At 43.0% G+C, this 23,522-nt stretch overlaps 1 protein-coding gene across 2 annotated transcripts in view; it reads left to right on the forward strand.

Moving 5' to 3' along the window:
• The first annotated feature begins 2,255 nt into the window (after positions 1-2,255).
• The window catches only part of CRHR2 (corticotropin releasing hormone receptor 2), a 141,490-nt gene continuing 120,223 nt past the window's right edge, over positions 2,256-23,522 (forward strand). For both annotated transcript variants that reach the window (XM_087946981.1, XM_087946982.1), the window contains exons 1-2: positions 2,256-2,525; positions 9,396-9,489. In XM_087946981.1, coding sequence (XP_087803107.1) covers positions 2,457-2,525; positions 9,396-9,489 — 163 coding nt within the window. In that variant the 5' untranslated portion in view covers positions 2,256-2,456. The remainder of the gene's footprint in view (positions 2,526-9,395; positions 9,490-23,522) is intronic.

Genomic DNA, 23,522 nt, shown 5'->3' on the forward strand with positions numbered 1-23,522 from the left:
ACAGTTCAAGCATGATCTTTACTTTCGCAAATCTAAAATGTTGAGGCAACTACGGGGTGTCCAAATGAGGGCACTCTATCTATGCTCAGAAGCCATCCCACCTCTCAAACTACATCGACATAAAGACATAAAAATGAAAACCGGAGGCGGGGAATCAAACCCCAATTTCCCCCTCTTCATCTGTCATCCTGAAACCATGTGAAATGCGAGGGATGACCAATTCGCACAAACGTCTTCTTTCTGAGTTCACCCAGTGCGTGTGTTGCACCGATACAGAGCAGCCAGAAATAATCAACAAGATGGGTTCTCACGACAACAATCCCTGGGGGGAAACGGGAAGAGAGTTGAAAAGTCTAATGTGAGGTGCGAACAAATCTTCTTAAAGGCTTTTGTGTCTTTGGAGATTCTCAGACATCCAGGTCATAGTTCTTTTTTTTTTTTTTCCATTAAAATTTTATTTAAGTTTTCCACATTTTAAAAAACATCTTCTTTTAGCGAACAGCATGATTCCAGGTTTTCACATTTCCATACAAACATGACTATAATTACATACTCAACTTTCACATTTAATTTCCTATCTTACCATTACTTTACATATTTTCTATTATTTTTCTCAGATACTTTCATCCAGCTTATTCTATAAGTTTTCCAATACATTCCTTAACCTATTTCCTTAAACTTTAAATAACTCTCATATCTTCATATTCATTGTACTTTTATACTTTCATCTGTCAGGTTTGCAATTTCATCGCATATTCTTATTTCATCATTTCACAAATTCTATTTCAATTCAAACATTTCAAAAAAGCTTCCCCCATAATTACTAATTTGAGTGTGCCACCCTTATAGATTATATATCATTAACTCCCCTTTTAATCCCAATAATCATTTAACTTTTAATTATCACCCAAAATAATTAATAATAATAATCTCCTAACAACTATATAACTTTTAGGTCAGATTCCACATGGTGCTTTCCCCACCAAAGGTGATTCGTTTCAAGAGGCAACTGGACTTTCTGTTTTTTCTCTGAAGACGTTTTGCTTCTTATCCAAGCAGCTTCCTCAGCTCTGACTGGATGGTGGGGAATGGAAGGACCCTATCAGAGCTGAAGAAGCTTCCTGGATAAGGAGTGAAACATCTTCAAAGAAAACCAGAAAGTCCAGTTGCTTCTTCAAAAAACACCTTTCGGTTAAAGGCTTTGCGTAAGGGAGGAGAGCCTGCATAACACGTGTTACAACATATTCCCTTCCAGTGAAGTTACTCCACGTGTGTTAGAAACGTCTAAAGGTGCTCTTTCAAAAGGCAATCGGGCATTCTTTATTTTGCTTGATGACATTTCCATCCATCCGAATAGAGCTGGAAGGGACCTTGGAGGTCCTCTAGTCCCACCCGCTACTCAAGAAGGAGACCCTAAACTATTTCAGACAACTGGTCGTTCAGTCTCTTCTTAAAAGCCTCCAGTGTTGGAGCACTCCAAATTTCTGGAGGCAAGTTGTTCCCCTGATTAATTGTTCTCAGGAAATTTCTCCTTAATTCTGGGTTGCTTCTCTCCTTGATTAGTTGCCATCCATTGCTTCCTCTCCTGCCCTCAGGTGCTTTGGAGAATAGCTGGACTCCCTCTTCTTTGTGGCAGCCCTTCAAATATTGGAAGACTGCTATCATGTCCCCACTTGTCCTTCTTTTCTTTAGACCAGGGGTCCCCAAACTCGGCAACTTTAAGATTTGTGGACTTCCAGAATTCTCCAGCTGGCTGGAGAATTGTGGAAGTTGAAGACCACAAGCCTTAAAGTTGCCAGTTTGGAGTCCTCTGCCCTAGAGTAGACTAAGCCATACCCAAATTCTGCAACCGTTCTTTGTATGTTTTGGTCTCCAGGCCTTTAAACTTCTGAGTTGCTTTTCTCTGCACTTTCCCCCAAAGTCTCAACATCTCATCCTTTGCTTCTCATCCAAGAAGCTTCTTAAGTTTGGGGCAACCATGCCCTGGAGGACTGAGAATCTCTCCATAGACCTAAAGTTCTTTAAATCCATGTCCAAAACAGGTGAACCTCCGCCAGGACCGCTCTCTGCATGTGCGGAAGAGGCGCAGATCTTTTTCAACGCGCACGCCTTCCACCCACCCACCCCCGATCCTCAAATGGTGACTAATTACTTCTCACCCCACCCCTCAAAATAATCTGAAATTCGCCACTGTTCTCCCCCACCCTCCCGAGCATGAGACTGGGGAGAGGAGGGGACGAATGCCCTCTGCGCATGTTCAGAAGCCCCGAGAATGAATTGACCTCCGTTTCTGGAAAGGGACTGGCAAGTTGCCGCAGTCGCTTCACAGGACCCGCGGGCGCAGAGCGCGTCGCCGCGGGGACGAGCGAGGGAGGCGGCCGGCCGGCCCGGAGCCTCGGAGACAGCGTTGGTCCCCCTGAGATGCACCCACGCAAGGGGGCAGCGGGACGGATGCTATGGGGCGCCCGACCCGGCGCCTGTGGAGACCCCCCGCTCTGCGCGCCGCCGCCTTTTTGGTGCTGCCCGTAAGTGGCCGGTGCGCTCCTGTCGTTCTCGGGTTGGGAGGGAGGGGGGAGCGGGGTAGAGAGGGAAGAGGAGGCCCCTCCCAGAATATTTCACCCTTTTAACCAGGGTGGGGTGGGAAGGAGGCCCCCGAACGGAGCCCCTTTTTACTCCTTTGCAAAAACAAGTTTCTTCTTTCCCTTTCCCCCCCTTCTGTCAAGGGGCCCCTTTGGCGAGGTGCAGCTGGTGTTGGCATTGCTGCGGGACGGTGGGTTGGGGGTGGGGAGGCGCTCTTCGCATGAGCAGAGGTTAGGTTGCCTCTGCATGTGTGTGTGTGTAAAGTAGTTGGTTACAGGCCGGAGAAGATAAAGACTTGGTGATGGGTTCTGAACTTTGACTTAGTTTCTTCTTCTTCTTCGGTCTTTAAAACAGAATCAGAAAAGCTTTCTGCTTTTCTCCTATCTCAAAAAGGAAAAAGAAATATATCAAAGAGAGCTCTCTTTTGAATCTTGGCATTTTTGGTGGGGGGCTGGGAGAGGAGGGAGCGGTTGCAGAGGCTACTTTTGCAAAAGCCGCTGGACTAAAAAAAGGCTGGATACGTTGTGGCCTGCTGTTTGTTGATTATTATTTTTGTTATTATTATTTAACCTTGTTAACCTCTCCCCGCTTTTTTAATTTAATGCCCCTATGGTTTGTTAAACTAGGGACCAAAGGATCCCATTTGCATTGAAGGAACGATCAACTAATTAAACAGTCTGGTTCAGGCTACATGCTCAGTTTCCAGGAAAAAAAAAAAACAAGCACGTTTAATACTAACCAGATTTATGCACGATGCAGAAACTCTGCCTCTGATTGACCTGATTAAGAATGCTGAGTGAACCCAACCATTTCCTTCTTTTAAAATGTATATATGGAGAAACCTATGGCTCTGAATGAGTGTACTTCATCCATAGAGCTGCTCTGAATTGGATATCATTAGAAAATGTGTAGCATCCAACCAAGCTCTGGATTTTCAGCCCCTGGGTAAAAGACAAGAGTTTCTCTGTGCATGTACAGGTGTCATTCCAACTATGGGAATGTTTGGAGTGAGTGATTTTCAAGATGACACCAATTAAAAATATTAAAATTATAAACATGATACGTTTATAACTTCCATAATCCTTAACCTGCACTTAGAATGGGTGTATACATTTCTTTTTCACAGTTGCAAAAAAAAAAAAGAGGGTCCTTTATAGTTGCAAGAAGCCATTAAATACAGAGATAGTCCTCTACTTATGACTGGTCACTTAGCAAATATTTGAAGTTTTGCCAAAAACCACCATTTACTTTCAGTTTTTGGCAAACCACGTCCATAATGCTTAATGACTCTGATGTTCACGTAACCACCACAGAATTTTTTTGCAAAAATCAAGTTAGTCATGTGACTGGCCCATTTTACGATCATCGTGACTTACAGCCATGATGGGCAGGCAACATTATGGTCTCATGTCAAGGACTACCTGTACCACTTTCCTGTTGTGTATAAAACCTGTATTCTAGAACAAGCACATGTCTAAATAAAGTGTGGCGAGTTGGCTGCCAAGATGGAAAAAGCAAGAAAAATAATCATCAGACATTTGGTGGTCCTATTAACAGCTGAAATACAGGTAATCCTCGACTTATGACCATAATTGAGGTAAGAGTTTCATAGCTAAGCAAGACTGTTGTTAAGTGAGTCATGCCTCATTTTACAACTTTTTGTGCCATGGTTGTTAAGCGAATACAGTTATTAAACGAATCAGGCAGTCATTAAGCAAGTCTGGCTTCCCTCATTGACTTTGTCAGAAAGTTACAAAAGGGGACTATGTAACCCCTGGTCACGGCAATCGTCATAAATATGAGTCAGTTGCTAAGCATCCAAATTTTGATCACATGACCATGGGGATGCTGCAGTGGTCGTAAGTGTGCAAAATAGTTAAAAGTCACTTTTTGCGGTTATGTTGTAACTTTGAACAGTCACTAAATGAACTGTTGTAAATCACAGACTACCCTAGAGAGAGAGAGAAAGAGAGAGAGAAAGAGAGAAAGAAAGAAAGAAAGAAAGAAAGAAAGAAAGAAAGAAAGAAAGAAAGAAAGAAAGAAAGAAAGAAAGAAAATTGGTCATCAGTCACTTTTCTTTAGTCCCGCTGTAACTTTGAACAGTCATTGAACAAACTATTAAGTCATATATAATCCCCTTTTGTGACATTCCTTCCTCCTCCTCTTTTTCTTTTTCCTTCCATCTTTCTCAAACTTCTCCGTGAAATCACGTTTGACACCCCTGCCCTATGGGAAAGGCCCATAGACAACAGCTCAAAATATTGTTATCTGCTCCCTTCTAAGCCCCTCCCTCCGCTCTCCTGGTCATGTGATCCAGAGGACACCCTGTGCAGCCCACCCTTTGCTTCCCAGTGAACAGATGTTGTATGTATGCATGCGCACTCTCACACCACTGGGTAGGAGAAAACACAAATACACACATAAATCTATCTATATATAAAAGCGAAATACCACTCACGCATCAACCCAAAATCTCCAGAACCGTAAAGCCTACAAACTTGAAATTTGACACCTATGTTCCTCTCGGTGCTCGCTAAGAAAGGATTTTTTTGAAATGACCCTCAGAGCATTAGTATTTCGTATATTATTGTTATTATTAACACGCTCTGATGCTAAGGAGTTCTACTCCCCCTCTCCACCTGAAAATAAATCTGTTCCAAATGCAAAACACAAGCAGAGGAGAGGAGTTTCAGTTTCACAGCACCAAGCTGCTTTAGTACAGAACAGTTGAGCTAAGCCACGCCCAGGCTCCTTGTGGTCTTGCTCACAGCAAATACTGTTTCAGTTTCCAAACAGCCCTCAACTCTCTCACACACTGACAGGACGCTAGCCAGATGAATACTGATGGATGCTGGCAGGCAAAGGCACAATTTCCCACCCACCCCTTATTTTCCTCCCCAAAAACTAAGCCTGACCACATAGTTCCGTAGCGAAGCACGGGTATCGAGCTAGTCTTTTATATTGTGGCCCAGAGGACCATAAAGATGCATCCAAGGGCCACCCCAGTAAGAGGGCTGGAAAGAAAATAGCAGCATTTAGAATTAGAATTTTTCTCCTTTGCTTTTCCAGTGAACCGATCTTCTCTCTTGCTCCCATCAGCCTACTTGATCGACTTCATGCATCTGCAGTTTTTAATTCCTTCGTATCAATGCCTATGGGTTGCTGCCCCCTTTCTCCCCTATCCCAAAGAACTAAAATGCCACTGGTAGTCAGAAAAATTCCCCATTTTGATTTGATTATGGACCATCTCAACTCTTAAGTGACCGTGTCAAACTGTCTTCTCTTGGAAGGTCTATTCTCATCCTGGTCCTTTATCTCTTCCAAGGATACTCGCATCTCCACCATGCCTACGTCTATTAACCTTCAACTGGTGCCCTCTTTCCTTCATTTTCTAGTTCTATAGACTCCTCAACAAGATAGATCCTGGCATTGCTTTGCTGATTGTTCCTTGATGTGTCCTCAAGTCACAATCAGTTCTTAGTAAGCACATAGATCTTCCCAAGACCTTATTCCTTGAGCTCTTCCAATGGCACATCCATCATCATTATGAGTAAGCCCATCTCACTTTCTATTGGTCCTTCTCCTCCTCCTCTTCTTTTTCCTTCCATCTTTCTCAACCTTATGAACTTCTCCAGAAAGCCGAATCTTTGCATTGAAATGATTAAGTGCATCATAATATCTCTTTATGAGTCATGATTCTTAGTAAGCACATAAAAAGATTCCCTTCGTGACTCAGCACTAACCTGGCCCTTCAGATATTCCAAGCATGTCCCCATCTCCTTGCTGATAATTGTTCTCTTCTTCTCTCTCTTACCCCATTTATCTACCATTATGGACTTTTCAAGAGAGCTGGGCAATTGGCTGACTCTCGCTGATCGATTATGTGCCTTCAAGTCAATGCTGATTGATTGATTACATGCCTTCTAGTCAATATTGACTTTTAACGATCGCGAGGATTGATTTTCTCCAGGAGAATCTGTCCCCAATTTGGTCCTTCTGATTTTCCAGCGTTCTTTCCATAACTGAGTCCTGCTCCCTGGCTGGTAGTAATGAATAGAATAACAGAGTTGGAAGGGACCTTGGAGGTCTTCTAGTCCAGCCCCCTGCTTAGGCAGGAAACCCTACACCACTTCAGACAGATGGTTATCCAACATCTTCTTAAAAACTTCCAGTGTTGGAGCATTCACAACTTCTGGAGGCAAGTTGTTCCACTGATTAATTGATCTAACTGTCAGGAAATTCCTCCTCAAATTCCAGGTTGCTTCTCTCCTTGATTAGTTTCCACCCAATGCTTCTTGTCCTGCCCTCAGGTGCTTTGCAGCAGCGGTCGCCAACCTTTTGGAACTCAGGGAGCACCAAACTCATAATTCTAAATCTTGCGGACCACTAATATGAATTTTGACAGACGGCGGCTTGCTGACATTTTCCCAGGGTCTCTGCAGAAAGCAGCAGAGATCCTGGGAAAATCCCAAAAAAAGTATGCAGGAGAATCCCCCACCCCATTTTCCTACCAATCGATCATTCTTTATTTGGGATCACAGGACACCGTCTCCAGCTCCGTTCTCAGGGAGGGAGGGAGAGAGAGACTTTTGGCTTCATGCAAGGAAAACAGCAGAAGCAGCAGAAGTCTTTCTTTCTCTCCCCCAAACGCCGCCAGAAATGAGTCTTTGTGAGACATGTCGTGCCGGCGCAGCCTCTTGGAACAGGAGGCCTTGCAGGGGCCCAAAGACTCATTCCTGGCAGAGTTTGGGGGAGAGAAAGAAAGACTTTTGCTGCTTTCCTTGTGTGCAGCCAAAAGGAGAAGAAAAAACAAGTGGAAAGAAGCAGCCCGGTGGCCAGGCGAGACACGTGGGATGAGTGGGGCAAGTTCCCCCCCCCTCCGCCCTTTCCCCCCTCCCCTCACTACCTCCTGTTGTTCGCAATGCAAGCAACGCAACCTTGTGTTCCCATGAGCCATGTGGGCGGCAGCATAGCCTTGGGTTCCTGCACAGCCTGGATTAATTGTTTTGGGGGGGGGGGACATTTCTCTGTAGACCACCAAAATTTTCTTGCGGACCACCAGTGGTCCTCGGGCCACAGGTTGGTGACCGCTCCTTTGGAGAATAGCTTGACTCCCTCTTCTTTGGGGCAGCCCCCGAGATATTGGAACACTGCCACCATGTCTCCCCTAGTCCTTCTTTTCATTAAACTAGACACAGGTTAATCCTCCTTCATCCTCTTCTCATTCCTTCCATCTTTCCCAGCATCAGTCTCTTCTCCAGAGAGACTTCACATAATGTGTCCAAAGTAGGATAATTTGAGTTGTATCTTTTGTGTTATTAGTGAGAACTCTGTGTCTCTTGCATTCTGAGGAGACCCAGAGAGGATTAAGGACAGAGAGTGTTGAAGATGCCTTCCTTGCAAATTTACCCTTAGTATTGACTAATACATGAATTTTTCAGCTCCAGTGGCTTTGCTTGGCACTTAGTCAAGTGGTGGGATGCTGCCGGTTTGCTAATCACACGCTTTGCGTGCTTGACATGTGCTGTACACACAATTACTTACTTTCAATGTTACTTCGGGGAAGTAACACCGCTGAGGAGTGGTGGGATTCAAAATTTGTTATTACCGGTTCCGTGGGCATGGCTTGGTGGGGCCTGGCAGAGGAAGGATATACTGCAAAATCTCCCTTCCCTTTCCTTCCCTCCCCACCCCACCCCACTAGCCTGCTTTCCAGCTCCATTCTCCTAGGCAGGGCAACCAAGGAAGACCCAGCCAATCAGCTGGGACTCGATGGGAGGTGGAGAAGAGATGGGGGCGGGGCCAGTCAGTCAGAGGTGGGATTGGCCGGTCCTCCGAACTACTCAAAATTTCTGCTTCCAGTTCTCCAAACCTGATCAGAACTGGCTGAATACCCACCTCTGATATGAGCCACATGGTACATTTGAAGGGGGTGAAGGGTTTTCAAAGCTGGCAGCTGCTCGGCCTGGATGCCATTAAATCTGGGCTTTCCCAGTGCAGGATTCCTTCTCTGTCAATGTTAATCCAACAGTCCATGTAACAGTATATGTCAGGATTGCTTTTCAATCATTTTTACACTTCGATGTGTTTAGGTTAACAATGACTGGATCGCTTAGATGGATTTGCTGTGCCTGGTATAAAAAGAACTTCAGACAGATGGAAAGAATGACATCTTTGCCAGTTCCAGTTGGCAACATCTGGACCAGCCTGGTTTAAACCTCTTTTGGCGATGGCAGTTAACTCTCTAATAATTTCTGCCAGTCTCTGAAGTTTTAGGTAGCACCAGGAAAGTTAGTTCTATCTCAAACATTCAGCCAAGTGTATATTTTCAAACCGATGAAAGAGAATAGGTCGCAGTTGAACTGTGGGGTCCTTGATGCTCTCTGAGCTTGGTTGTTTTCTTGCAGACGTTTCATGACCCAACTAAATAATGTTATCAGTGTTACAAGGGATTGGGGTTTGCTCACTTGCATATAGGGGAGAGAAAAACCCAACTCACTTCCGGATTCACTTAACAACCGTGTTACTAACTTAATAGCTACAATGATTCATTTAACAACTGTGGCAAGACAGATCGTAAAATGGGGCAAAACTCACTTAAATGTTTCACTTAACAACATAAATTTTGGAGTCAGTTGTGGTTGCAAGCCGAGGACCACCTATACAATGTAGAACAAATGGGTTTTTAGACACTGATTTTTTTTTTAAATTTGCAGTTTAAAATCTTCTGTTAGAAATGCAGAGTTGTACTAAATCGCCTTGGTTCCCATTCAGTCCTTTTTCTAACTTCTTCCTCCATGTTTTCTTTCACCCAGTTGGTTCTACATTGTGACTCTTTGGTGAACATCTCCCTTCCTGCTTTGCCACAGAAGTTTTGCGAAAACCAACCGTTGCTTCAAAACTTAACAGGTAAAAAAATAACCTAAAGAAAGCATATCGTTACCTGGTAGCTATTTGTAGAGATGCTATGAAAAGCTAATGTTGGTTGGCTTGTGGGTGGCTTTCAACCATAGTAGCATGGTAAAGCTTCCAAATTCAGAGTCAGTATATCTCTAAATATCATAGAACATAGGAAAAGAAGAATTGGGAAGGGACCTTGAAGGTCATCTACTCCAACCACCTGCTCAAGTAAGAAATCTTGCACCATTTCAGACAAATGGTTTAAAAACCTTCAGTGTTGCAGCCCCCACATCTTCAGGAGGGAAGCCATTCCACGGATTAATTGTTCTCACTGTCAGGAAATTTAACCTTAGTTCTAGGTTGCTTCTCTCTTGACAAATGTTCCATCCATTGCATCCATCTTAACCTTCTGGTGCTTTGGAGAATAGCTTGGTGGTCCCTGAGGTCCAAAAGGTTGCCGACCCTTGTTCTAGTCCAGCAGCCCCTGATGAAGCAGGAAATCCTATACTACAGGGGTGTCAAACTCAAGACCCAGCCTTTGGGGTGCTTAAATCTGCAGAGCTAGCCTGAAAATATCAAAGAACTGCTCTGTTTTTGGTCTCCCCATCTCCAGCAGCACTCTGCCAGCCAAAAACAGGTGGATGGTAAATGAGTATTGATTAGCTGATGGCAAGCACTTTTTTTTTTTTTTTTTACCATCCTGTAATCCCTTTATTTGGGGTGGAATTGGGGCCACTGAATGGAGCTGAGCATATGCTGGCCGGGCGCCCTTCCTCACTCCTAACATGGGGCTTGCAGCAGATATTTTCTCTTTGCATCCTGATAGAGAAACATCTGCTGCTGCCTAGGATTGAACTCACAACCTTCCAAGTGAGAGTGGAGTGTTTTTCACCTCTTGGCCACCATGCTGCTGTGTGGGGTAGAGGCAAGCCCTGATTGGTTGAAATCCTTTGTAACTTCTATAGGATTTTCAAACACATCTGCTCAATGCACCTGACTCGATCTCAGGTACTTTTTAAGCTGCAGTCAGAAGATTTGGAAGAAATATAGGTTCAAAATCTGAAATAGTTCTATAATAGGCCTGCGTTAGCACAAACTCCACCCCCCTTTAGATAAACATACAAATATTTGTACTTATAAACTTTCCCAGCTTTAATTAATTTGAAACTATGATAACAGGATCTCCATGTGGCTGATTTTCGGCCAGCAGAGTGCTGCAGGAGGCCAGGGAAGCCAAAAAAGAGCCACACAGGGTGGGTGCACATGGGCCCCTCCACCCCGTTTTGGCAGGGTGCTTCACAAGGGCATTCATCCCGTCTCTTTCCACCTACCACCCACCTCCCCGCGCCTGGCCCACAGAGGACAACTATCATGTTGATCCGGCCCGTCAAGAAATCCAGTTTGACACCCCTGCTATATCTTTTCAGGCAGGTGGCTGTCCAGCCTCTTCTTAAAAACCTCCAGCAACAGAGCAACCACAACTTCTGAAGGCAAATTGTTCCACTGGTTAGTTCCTTTCATGCTAAATATGAGCCAGCCGTGTGCAGCAGCAGCCCAAAAAGCTAATGCAATCCTAAGTTGTATTAACAGAGGGATACAATCAAGGTCAAGGGAAGTACTAATACCACTCTATAAAGCCTAAGTAAGACCATACCTAGAGTACTGCATCCAGTTTTGTTCACCACATTACAAAAAAGATGCTGAGGCTCTAAAAAAAGTACAGAGAAGAGCAACCAGGATGATTAGGGGACTGGAGACTAAAACATACGAAGAACGGTTACAGGAACTGGGCTTGGCTAGTCTAGTGAAGAGAAGGACCAGGGGAGACATGATAGCAGTGAATAATGGATGGAAGAAATAATGGATGGAAACTGAACAAGGAGAGATTCAACCTGGAAATAAGGAGAAACTTTCTGACAATGAGAACTATCAACTCATGGAACATATCAATGCCCTCAGAAGTTGTGGGAGCGCCATCGCTTGAGACTTTCAAGAAGAGATTGGACTGCCATTTGTCAGAAATGGTGTAGGGTCTCCCGCTTGGGTGGAGGGGGGTTGGACTAGATGACCTACAAGGTCCCTTCCAACTCTGATTTTCTGTTATCTGTTATCTGTCAATTCTCTCAACTAATAGGAGAGAATCTCTTGAACTGTAGGTTCCTTGGTTCTCTCTGAGCTTCGTCGTGGTTTTTTTGCAGATAGTTTATTACGCAAGTAGACAATATCTTCAGGCTAGAAAAGAGTGGGGTGTGGCAGTCGTGGGATTCTACCATTTTCCCTGCCAGTTCGGTGACCGTGCACTTCGTGTGTGCGCATGCACTTTTAACGCACGTACGCGCAGTTTTCCAAACATCAGCTATGGCTCTGCCATGCCAATCAGCTGCCAAACCGGTAACATTTCACCACTGGTGTGTGGGGTAAAGGAAAAGTAAGAATGGGAAGAGGAGGAGGAGGAGGAAGGGAAAAAAAGGGGGGAAGAGAAGATTGGGGTTCTTGGTGCTTTCTGAGCTTGGTTGTTTTCTTGCAGACATTTCATAACCCAGCTAGAGAACATCATCAGTGTTAGAACAGGTAGACTTTTAAACTGAGGGTTGCTTTGTTTCTATAGGCGTCAGGCTACTCCAGTTTTTAAATTGGATTGGGTTTAAAACTGTGTGGTTTGAATTTGGGTTACGTGGCTTCCCTTGCTTCTGTCTTTTCCTTCATTATATTTGCCATTTCTGTACGTTGGTAGGTTGTTGTTGTTTTCTCTTCTGCCTTCAAACTGCTTTTAAGGGACATTTTTGGCAATTTGAAATGGTTAAAACATTTGTATATAGGCACAGACTGAAACAAAGAAATGAAAAAGCCTATACAGTATAAATTCATACTCTAAGATCTTGGAAAACATCAAAATGAAATTTTTTCTTTTCTCTTACACTTTTTGCAAAATGAGGAAGGTCCGATTATATGGTAACCTGTCCAAGTTTGGGTTTGGGGCAATTTTGTTAGTTTTATACCAGTAGGATCTGATCTACCCTTTTTTCTGCCATCTGTCTCTGCTGTGTCCTACTTCTATTCTGTCAATTCAAATTTGCAGAAATAGATTGCTTCTTCTCCCACCTCCTTCTTCTCCCTACTCTGTCTTTCACAATCTCTAAGATAAAATTGAAAATGTTTACTTTTTCCTGTTTTATTGCTACTGTAACTCATACATGTGATACATTGGGTATGCTGCATTACATAAAATAAAAAATATCCATTAATTCTAGACAAGGGATCAGTTCAGTGGGAAATTCATATTTTCTCCTGGACTGAAATGGGTTTGTAGATTCTAGCTTGAACAAACCATAAATGCTGGCTCAGTGCAATCTAGGAAGCCAAATTTAAGTCATGTTAAAGGTAATCTTTGATGTGATGGTAATGGAATCTGCCCAGAATAGCCATATGATGTGGTAGTTGTAAAACTGGTTGGGTGTGTGACCAATCCAATATTATGTTTTATTGGCAGTTGTTAAGTGCATATGGTGGTTGTAAGGCAAACACCATGGTCATTAAGTGGACTACGAGCATAATTTTTCTGAAAACGAGATTTAAGTGATAATTTTCAGCAAAACTGTCATAAAATGTTTTCAGCAGACTATGGAATGTTGCAAAATGGCCATAAATGAAGCCATATTGCTGGGCACCCGTATCCAGCCATATGACCTGTCTGGCCTAGTGGTTAAATCATCAGACTAGAAAACAAGAGATCATGAGTTCTAGTCCTGCCATAGCTATGAAAGCTAGCTGAGTGACTTTGGGCCAATGTCCCCCGTTCTCAGCCCAGCCCTCCTTACAAGGTTGTTGTTGTGGGGAAAGTAGCAGGAGGAAGGTGCAGGATATATATTCACTGCCTTGAGTTATTTATAAAAATAATAAACTGGGATGCAAAGAAAAACAAATAAGAAAAAAATGAATAAAATTACCTCAAATCTGGATCACAAGTCCCCTTTTTCAGGTCAGTCATATCTTTGAATGGTCCCTACCCAACCTGCCTTAAAAAGAGGATTACCTATACAGCTTTAAATTCTACCTTTTCTATCAGACTTCTAGGATTTAATTTTGGGCAGATTTCTGGGGCAGCTTTCATTGAATTTCCAGTGTTGTGTTCAATATTCAGCGATCGTTAATTTTCTTTCTTTCCTCTTGGATGGATAATTGATTCTCTTTGTCTCAGAAGCTGAGATATCTCACAAGGGACCAAGCTATAGAGTTGACAATTGAACCCAAAATGTTTTTTAAAAATATCTTTCACACTGGCAACACTTCCATTTAGCTAATGAACTGGCCAAAGCTGTGGAAAGAATGGTAGCTTTAAGGCTTCACACCGTCTCTATTCATTTTATTCTCTGTTCCATTTGTTAAACTCTTAAAAGGCCCTCAAGGTTTTTTCCCTAAGATGTGTGAAAATATTTCTGATATCCCTGTTTTCTCCAGAAGAATTGCAATGCTGGTAATCCTTGACTTCATTTAGTGACCATTTGAAGTTACCGTGGCACTGAAAAAAGTAACTTACAACCAGTCCGGGCATTTATAACCATTGCATCATTCCCACGATCACGTGATCAGAGTTTGGGAAATCGGCAATTTGGCATTGTGTTTGTGAGGGTTGCGGTGTCAAGTGATCGCTGTTTGTGACATTCCCAGCACGCAAAGTTACTGGAGGAAGCAAGATTTGCTTAATGACCAGGTTTTTCACTTACCAACTGCAGTGATTCACTTAACAACTGTGGTAAAGGAAAGCATCGTAAAATTGTGTCGGGGTCATGATTTAAAGCTGACCAGCTGCTACAATGATGTAATACTGGGAATGAGTCAGCAAGGTTTTTGGGCTGATATCACTTTAAGATCCTGTAAGAAGAAGAGGCCCTGTTGGAGCATATCTCTCTCTCTCCGTATGTGCTTCTATGCTGGAATTGTTGTTTGTTTGAGGTCCGACTAAAGTACATGTACGTATATATTCTTTGTAGATAAAAAACACTATTTAAAATACAAACCTCTGTTTACTGTATTTGCTCCTCCTGGGTTGTCTCACATAGTCACACTGTGCTCACTCTGACAAATTGGCTGCGACTTTACTGAACAAAGTCTGGTTCCAGTTGTGGTTATTAGTCAAGGACTACCTGTAATTAGGGACGTGGTGGCTCAGTGCTAAGACACTGAGCTTGTCGATCAAAAGATTGGCAGTTCAGCGGTTCAAATCCCTAGTGCCACATAACGGAGTGAGCTCCCGTTACTTGTCCCAGCTTCTGCGAACTTAGCAGTTTGAAAGCACATTAAAAAAATGCAAGTAGAAAAATAGGGACCACCTTGAGTGGGAAGGTAACAACGTCCTGTGCACCTTTGGCGTTTAGTCATGCTGGCCACATGTCTTCGGACAGCGCTGGCTCTTTGGCTTTGAAATGGAGATGAGCACCACCCCCAGGGCCGGAAATGACTAGCACGTATGTGCGAGGGGAACCTTTACATTTACTTTACCTGTAATTAAAAAAAAGAGGTGAGCAACTTAATTAATTAAGAAATCAAATGGCCTCTTCATTTTTCTTCCACCAATGGAAGTTAAATCCAGTGAGATTCCTTGCTCGTATTAACCACCATTGCTCAACATCATTCGAACATGGTTACTTGAGCACCCATAGTTATCCACTTCCCCACTGGGTAAGATTGGGGTTTCCAAACTTGGAACCTTGGCTGGCTGAGGAATTCCAGGAGTTGAAATCCATAAGTCTTAAAATTGCCAAGTTTGGAAACCCCAGTTTTACAGGATTGGTGTATCCCAACAAGATAAAGAAAGAAAGAAATTACTGTGGTTTAATTTTTGCAGGAAGAAAGGTATTTATTCAACTGATGGGGGTCCCCAACCTCTGGTTCATGAATTGGTACCACGCTGCAGCATGCCAGAAACCAGGCTGTGCAAACAAGCGACGCCCCATCTGTGAGATGCAGGCAGCACACAAAACCATACAGCCCTCTGGTCTGGGGGAAAAACTTTCTCCGTGGAACTGGTCCCTGGTGCCCAAAAGATTTGGGGCCACTACCTTAAAGAAGGTGCAGTCTAAATTCTTAAGAGTCTTACTTCAGAGTCTCCAATGTTGCGTTGGTGCCACAAGGCTGTCATGAACCAACATCGACACGCCTATTTGCCTTTGAAGGTTCCTGACACATTTATACAGCCACACGTATGCATACATATAAACACAGACATGCTATTATTGCTTTATTGCCCTGAAGATGTTCAGTTGCAGCCCAGTTGATAAACCTATCAGTCTTATTTTGGATTTACTTTTTTGGTACTTTTTAATCAGTAGGATTTTATGTTTATGAATTGGACTGTGTTATTTTACTCTTGATAAAATATGCCATTCCCTGGACACATTGATTCTGTCATGGTTAAATTTGACTCCAGCATTGCTTTGTATTATTTGTTTGTTTGTGAATTTTATTGCACTTTTACTGTTTTATTGTAATTCAATGCAGCAAATATATCTACTATTGCTTCCTCCTTCTATTGTCCCTACAACAACCCTGTGAGGCGGCTTAGGGTAAGAAAGGACGACTGGCTGAAAGACACCCAAACAGCTTTTCGTGCCTAAGGAGGCACTAGAACTCAGTCTCCTGGTGATTGGCTCAGAGTCATCCAGCTGGCTTTCATGGCTCATGCAGGACTAGAACTCACTATTTCCTGGAATTGGCCCACTGTCACTTAACTGGGTTTTGTGCCTAAGGCTCAAAACTAGAACTCATTGTCTCCATATTTTGGGGACAGCACCTTAATCACAGGGGTGGGATTCAGCCGGTTCAGGCTGGCTCAGGCGAACCGGATGTTAAATTTACATCTGGTTCACCGAACTGGTAGTTGAACCGACCGACTGGCCTCGCCCACCATGCCCCACCCCCTCCCCTCCCAGTGTCAGCTTTGAAAATAGGCTGCCACATAATTCAAGGAGGGGTGGAGGAGTTGAAAAGTTCAAGGTTATTCTGTATGTCATACTAAGAAATTCCAGTTGCAGTTAATTGGTTCTCGTGATTAATGCGTGAAAATACTTTCACTTTGGGAAATTGCCTTTGACATGACAGATCTGTTTCTAAATAAATCAATTGGAGAGAAAATGTCTCGGAGTGATTGATGCCATGGATACTTTCTGGATGCCTTACATTTATTTCCCAAACCCAGGAGTCTCCACGCGGCCCGTTTTGGATGCAGGTAAGTACAGGGTCCGCGTGGAGGCTCTGGGAGAGGGAAAAACGGGCCTTCCGGAATTTCCAGAAGTCTGGAAATGGGCCTGTTTCTGGCTTCCGGAGGGCCTCCGGAGTCCATGGGAGGCCGTTTTCACCCTCCCAGAGTTCCGAGGAAAGCCTCCGGATTCTGGGGAAGAGGAAAAATGGCCCTCCAGGAAGTTCTGGTAGGCCATGCCCACCATGGCCACACACACCCAGCAACCAGGCAGAGAACCAGTTGTTGGGATTTTTGAATCCCACCCCTGTTAATCACTACGATAAACTGGTTCTTCTGTTCTGTTCTGTTCACTCTGTTCTGTTCTGTTCATTCTGTTCTAGTCTGCTCTGCTTGTCCTTTTCCATTCCATTCCATTCCCTTCTGTTCTATTCTGTTTTTCTGTTCTGCCCTGTTTTCATTATATGTCTGTGGTTCTTGAATTGGTTGATGTCTATAATAAAATTTCAGGCTGCGAAGCAGCAAATGAATCAATGAAGACATAACATGTTGGGATTGAGTTTGGCGTGAGAAGGAGGCTTAAGTACAGCCATCTTATTCCACAAACTCAGCTTTCACAACTGCCCAATACAATCAAGTATAACCGTGTGTCACAATTAAGCATTGCACATTCCAAGTCTGAAAAGTATAAAAGGGAATGTATAACTTCTCCTTAGGGCTGGAGAGATATTAAGCGCCATTTGGTTGTGCGTTTTAAGTTCTCTCTTCAATGCAAATACTGTTTTGGGCCTGCTCAGAATTAGGAGAAAAATTGCATCGTCTTGGCAATTGTCGGATCACTTCTCAAGAAAGAAGAAGGGTAAAGTTTTGACTGAAAGGATCCAGGAAGGCTGCTGTCTTCCTCCAATGGACAAAATGAAATTGGGCCACTGCTGAGGAAGACAGCAGTGATGGAGGTCCAGATAGTCCTCGGCTTACAATAGTTCACTCAATGACCATTTGAAGCTACAAAAGCACTGAAAAAATATTCTTATGTCTTATGACCATTTTTCACATTTATGACCATTGCAACATCTCCATGGTCACGTGAACAAAATTCAGAGGCTTTGGCAACTGACTCATATTTATGTCGGTTGCAGTGTCCTAGAATTATGTGGTCTCTTTTTGTGACCTTCTGACAAGCAAAGTCAACGGAGAAGCCAGATTCACTTAACAACCATGTTACTAATTTAACAACTCCAGGGATTTACTTAAACATGGCAAGAAAGGTCATATAATGTGGCAAAATTCACTTAGCTGTTTCGCTTAACATCCTAGATATTCGGCTCAGTTATGGTCATAAGTTGAGGACTACCTAGTACATAAATGTTTTAAATAAGTAAATGAAATAAATAAATTTAAAATATTATATTTAGCTTGGAAGGCCAGCAATATTAAAGGCTAAGCTTTGGATCCAGTTCACAAAACTTTTATCAGAATTGGATCTCATCTTGCACACCAAAAAAAGCTGCAGGAACCTCTTTTGTAAAGTGGGCAAAATATCCAGGTTTGTTAGCCACACACAAGCCACTAAAACAAAAACGTTCTTTTGAAAGATTAAAAGATGGACAAGGAAAAAAAAAAGAGGTAGCAAAGCAAATAAGCAGAATCCGCATACATCATAGAATTAACTAGGATTAAATTAGATAAGTATTTTCAAATTTCATTAGTTACTTTTATTAATACAAGTCGAAGATCTGAACAGTGTCTCAAAAATTGTTGTTCCTTGCTAAAATCCAATTAGTACCTAAAGAACAGCAACATTCTGCAGAGTATTAATCATGAAGTAAAATAATTACAGTAATGGTGCAATAACTTTATTAATCATAAAGTAAAACAGAGAATTATAGTAATTTTTTGTCTGAACAGAGAAATATTGCCAGAGAAAGATCTATCTTTATTTAACAGAGTGTTGAAAGTTAGAAAAATTAAGACTTTGAAATATACCGTAGATTAAAATCTAATAGAATAGAGCCTATTTTCCATGGTGAGGGCCTTGGAAAAATTATTCACAATCCGTGATCTATCTACATCAGGGGTGTCAAACTCAATATCATTGAGGGCCACATCAGGATTGTGTTTGAACTTGGGAGTGGGGCATGGCCAGCTCAACGTCTGTGATGACCTGGGACATGGCACAAAAGCAACAAAGTCACAAAAGTAGGTAAACTCCCTTTAATACCTCCAACTTGGCCTCCAATGTCCAGTTATCATCAGCTGGAGAAAAAACCTCTCCCAAGAACAGTTTTTAAAGGGAAGAAATTCCATTGGAACACAAAGTACATATAATTTATAAATAAAAACCAACACAAACCACAGCTGTAGCAATTAACAAGACAGGGCAGGATAAGGAATTGCAGACTTCAAAAGATAACGAAACACACACAGTTGGGAGGACGCCAGAACTCAGATAAGACTTGACAAACCAAAATAATTCACGCTTTGCTTCCAGCAAGGTGCTGTGTGCAAACGCCCTTTTTAAATCCTGTTTTCCCAGCTGCAGCTAATGAAGGGAATCAGGGCCCTTTTCTCCCCCGTAACTCACCTTGCTCCCTTCTCCATTCCTCCCTGTGTGACCTAGGATGAAGAGGGAGTGGTCCTGGGTCTTCCTCTGAATGCCCTTCCCCAGTTTCCTTCATAGCCACCACACTTCCACTCCCTGTCAGCTGTTCAACCTCCCCCTCCGAATCAGATTCCAACAAAGGCATGACAACATCATTCGTGTCGGGAGCACCTATGATGGCTTGAGCACTTTGCCAGCGAAAACGGAGTTTGGGAGGGCAGCCCTCCAGGCTCCATTTTCGCCGGCAGAGGCACTGCTGGCCGGTCCTTTGCTGTTTCCACGGGCCAGATCCAGCTTGCAGTCCTTGAGTTTGACATCAATGATCCACATCAACATTTCTCCATCTTGGCAGCTTTGAGATGTGTGGACTTCACACCCAGAATTCCCCAATAATACTGCTTAGGGAATTGTGAGAATTGAAGTCCATAAATGCTGGCAGTCTGAGCATCCAACTCCACACATCTTAAATTTTCCTTGGCTGAGCAGAACTACCTGCAAAGTTGAGAATTATATAAGCCGTATTTTCATGACATTCAAAGCGGAATGTGACTTATAATTGTTTTTCATAGTTACAACTTTGCAGCATCCTCATGATCACACGGTCGACATTCAGGTAATGCTTCTTGTTTCTAAGAAGGCCTACTTAACCTAAGAACTTACAGCTTACTACAGGTAGTCCTCAACTTACAACTGTTTGTTTAGTGATTGAAGTTGCAACAGTATTGAAAAAAGTGACTTACAACCATTTTTCACACTTACGACCATTGCAGCATCCCCACAGTCACATGATTAGAATCCAGACACTTGATAACTGACTCATATTTATGACGTTGAGGCATCCCGGGATCACATGATCCCCTTTTGCGACCTTCTGACAAGCAACGTCAGTGGGGAAGCCAGATTCACTTAACAACCATGTTACCAACTTAACAACTGCAGGGATTCACTTAATAACTGAGGCAAGGAAGGTCTTAAAGTAGGGCAAAATTCACTTAACAAATGTCTCACTTTGCCACAGAAATGTTGGGCTCGGTTGTGGTTGCAAAACAAGGACTATTGTAAACTCAGCCACATGTCTTGTAAGTCGTTCTTTGGGTCTTAGCTCAGCTTGCAAACCCCGGATTGTTAGCTTGTTAAAACCATGACTGGGACAAGCCAGTTTAATGGAATGTCTCAAACTAGCCTCACATCCCTCAAAATCCAGTTTCAGTTCCCAAGTGCTCAAATTGTATTTCTGTGTGTGTGTATGTGTGTGTGTGTGTGTGTGTAAAGGGACTCAGTGGCTCAGTGTCTAAGATGCTGAGCTTGTCGATCAGAAAGCAGTTCCTCGGTTCGAATCCCTATGCCGTGTAACGGAGTGAGCTCCCGTTACTTGTCCCAGCTTCTGCCAACCTAGCAGTTCGAAAGCATGTAAAGATGCAAGTAGAAAAATAGGGACCCCTTTGGTGGGAAGGGAACAGCGTTCCGTGCGCCTTCGAAGGCATTTAGTCATGCCGGCCACATGACCACGGAGATGTCTTCGGGCAATGCTGGCTCTTCAGCTTTGTAACGAAGATGAGAACTGCCCCCTAGAGCCAGAAACGACTAGCACGGATGTGCGAGGGAAACCTTTACCTTTACATTATATATGTGTGTAAGGGTCTGCATGCATTGGCGATGTCCCTAATTTTAATGTTTACTGCATCAAAAGCAAAACATCACTGCAAAACTTTCAAAAACTGCAGAGATGTTTAAAATGCAAAGCGATGGATAGATTAATGAGCTTGGTGCCAGTTTAATCTACAGTACCAAAATTTTATGCACCCATTTTAAACAGCTTTTAATAGACAGTCTCTGAAAAATTGTGTCCTTGTGTCCATACACTTAGTAGTCCCACCGCACACTGCATATTTTTACAACTTTGCAGCACTCATTGATCATGTTTCGGGTGTAATCAGATTGGTTCTTAGTTTATATTGGGCTGGGGAGCACAAAATGGTGCTCATTCTCCTAATAAAATATTGCCACAGTACAGGTAGAAAACATTTTTTTATTTAATCACTTTCTTCTTGTTGTGTTGCAGGCTGTAAATACTTCTCTCTTCCATTTTTCTTGCAGCTTAGGGATACATCATCAGCAATTTACATCTTGGCATTTTCTTTACAAATTCCCCAATTTTTAGGTTGTTTTTCTGTGAGCCCTAAATTGTTCATCTAAAAAAATAACTTTATTAAGGAGAAAGTTGGATAACATTACGATAAGATTTCCCGCCTATACTGGCCGTGGTATTCTGGGACTTAAAATCCATCCAATTTAAAGTTGCAGAAATTGTAAGTCGTCGCTCTAACCGTGCCCTGTAAACTCATCAGCAGTATATACAGGTAATCCTTGACTTATAACCATTCGTTTAGTGACTGTTTGAAATTACAAGGTCATTGAGAAAGGTGCTCACACTTAACACAGATGCCGACAGCCATATGGATTGTGGTGGCGCAATGATGAGAATGGAGTATTGCAGGCAGACTCTGCCCACTGCCAGCAGTTCGATCCTGATGGGGCTCAAAGTTGACTCAGCCTTCCATCCTTCCGAGGTGGGTAAAATGAGGACCCAGATGGTTGGGGGCAATAAGCTGACTCCTGCTTCCGACAAGCAAAGTCAATGGGGGAAGCCGGATTGGTTTAACGACTGCATGTTTCATTTAACAACTGCCACGATTCGCTTAAAAGCCATGATAGAAAAGATCGTAAATTTGGGCAAAGTTCACTTAGCAACCACTTTGCTTAGTTACAGAAATTTTGTTCCCAAATTGACCATAAAGTGGGGATTACTTGTGGTGGTGAAGGCATTCTGCCCGCCTCCAGAAGGGACTGGATGGATGATCTTTAGGGGACCCTTTTCTTTCCACGCTTCCACAGGAAGGAGAGATTTGGCAGGAAAACCAGCTGTTACAGAGATCAGTAGATCAGAAGTTAATCAAAAGTCCAGTGAGGGTTTCCTGGTAGGTGTGAATGGAGTTCTTTTTTAACCAATATGGCATGTTTCTTCTGGACCTTGCCTCACACAGCTGGATTTTTTTTCCCAGTAGAACTTGCTTACGTTTTTAACGCTAGCACGAGGCAAAAAGAATTGCGAAATGAAAAGATAGACACCCAAACCTCCTGCATCCATCATCACATCCCTCTCCATAGCAAATTTAAAACTCCATTCCAGATACATCCTCAATTTACATACATTTCTTTAATAACAGTTTGAAGAATTGCATTGAGCGAATAGGCGGCTGTATAAAAATCCTAAATAAATAAGTTTGCTGGGGGAAAAATGGTGTATAATAACCACTTTTGTGGCATATAATATAACCTGTCCTCACACTTAAAACCACCACAATATCCCTGCAGCCATGCGATCAAAAATTGGGTGGGCATGTGTTTACAATGGATGTTGCTTCCCAGGATCACATGACCACCATTTGCAACCTCCCCAGGATCACATGGTGACGATCCAAATCAAGATTCATTTGCAAAAAGGATCGTCAAATCAGCCACGATTCACTTTTAACAACTGCTTCACTTAGGGATCGAAGTTCCAGTTCCCTCTGTGGCCATATGTTGAGGATTATCTGTATTTCTCTGCTGCCAGTGGCTCTCTTCAACTGGCCTTCAATGGAACATGCAAGGAATTGTAGTACATTTGAAGTCTGCAGGATCGAACCCTCTTAACGGCTGATTTAGGGATATTGAAGACTATACCTGGTGTTTGTAAGTGCAAGGAAGGAAATTAAACCATCAGGCAAGAAAAGCAGGAGGCCAGATTCTGCTTTTAATAACACTGCCTAAAGTCGGGTTGAGAGATTCTGTATCTGATGCAGAATAAGGTGATATAATTACTTCTAGTGATCACTTCTGGTGAGAAAAGGACTAAGGGGTGACATGAGAGCATTCTTCCAATATTTGAGGGGCTGCCCCAAAGGAGAGGGGGTCAAGCTATCCTCCAAAGCACCTGAGGGCAGGACAAGAAGCAACAGATGGAAACTAACCAAGGAGAGAAGCAACCTGGAATTTAAGGAGGAATTTCCTGACAGTGAGAACAATTAACCAGTGAAACAACTTGCCACCAGAAGTTGTAAATGCTCCAACACTGGAAGTTTTTGAAAAGTGACTGGACAGCCAACTTGTCTCAAATTGTACAGGCTCTCCTGCTTGAGCAGGGGGCTGGACTAGAAGACCTCCAAGGTCCCTCCGAGCTCTATTCTGATGGGTCTCGATTCT

The sequence above is a fragment of the Notechis scutatus genome, chromosome Z (genome assembly GCF_049901735.1).
Source record: "Notechis scutatus isolate UNSWTSFEM ecotype Mainland chromosome Z, rNotScu1.2, whole genome shotgun sequence".
In the NCBI taxonomy this organism is placed as follows: domain Eukaryota; kingdom Metazoa; phylum Chordata; class Lepidosauria; order Squamata; family Elapidae; genus Notechis; species Notechis scutatus.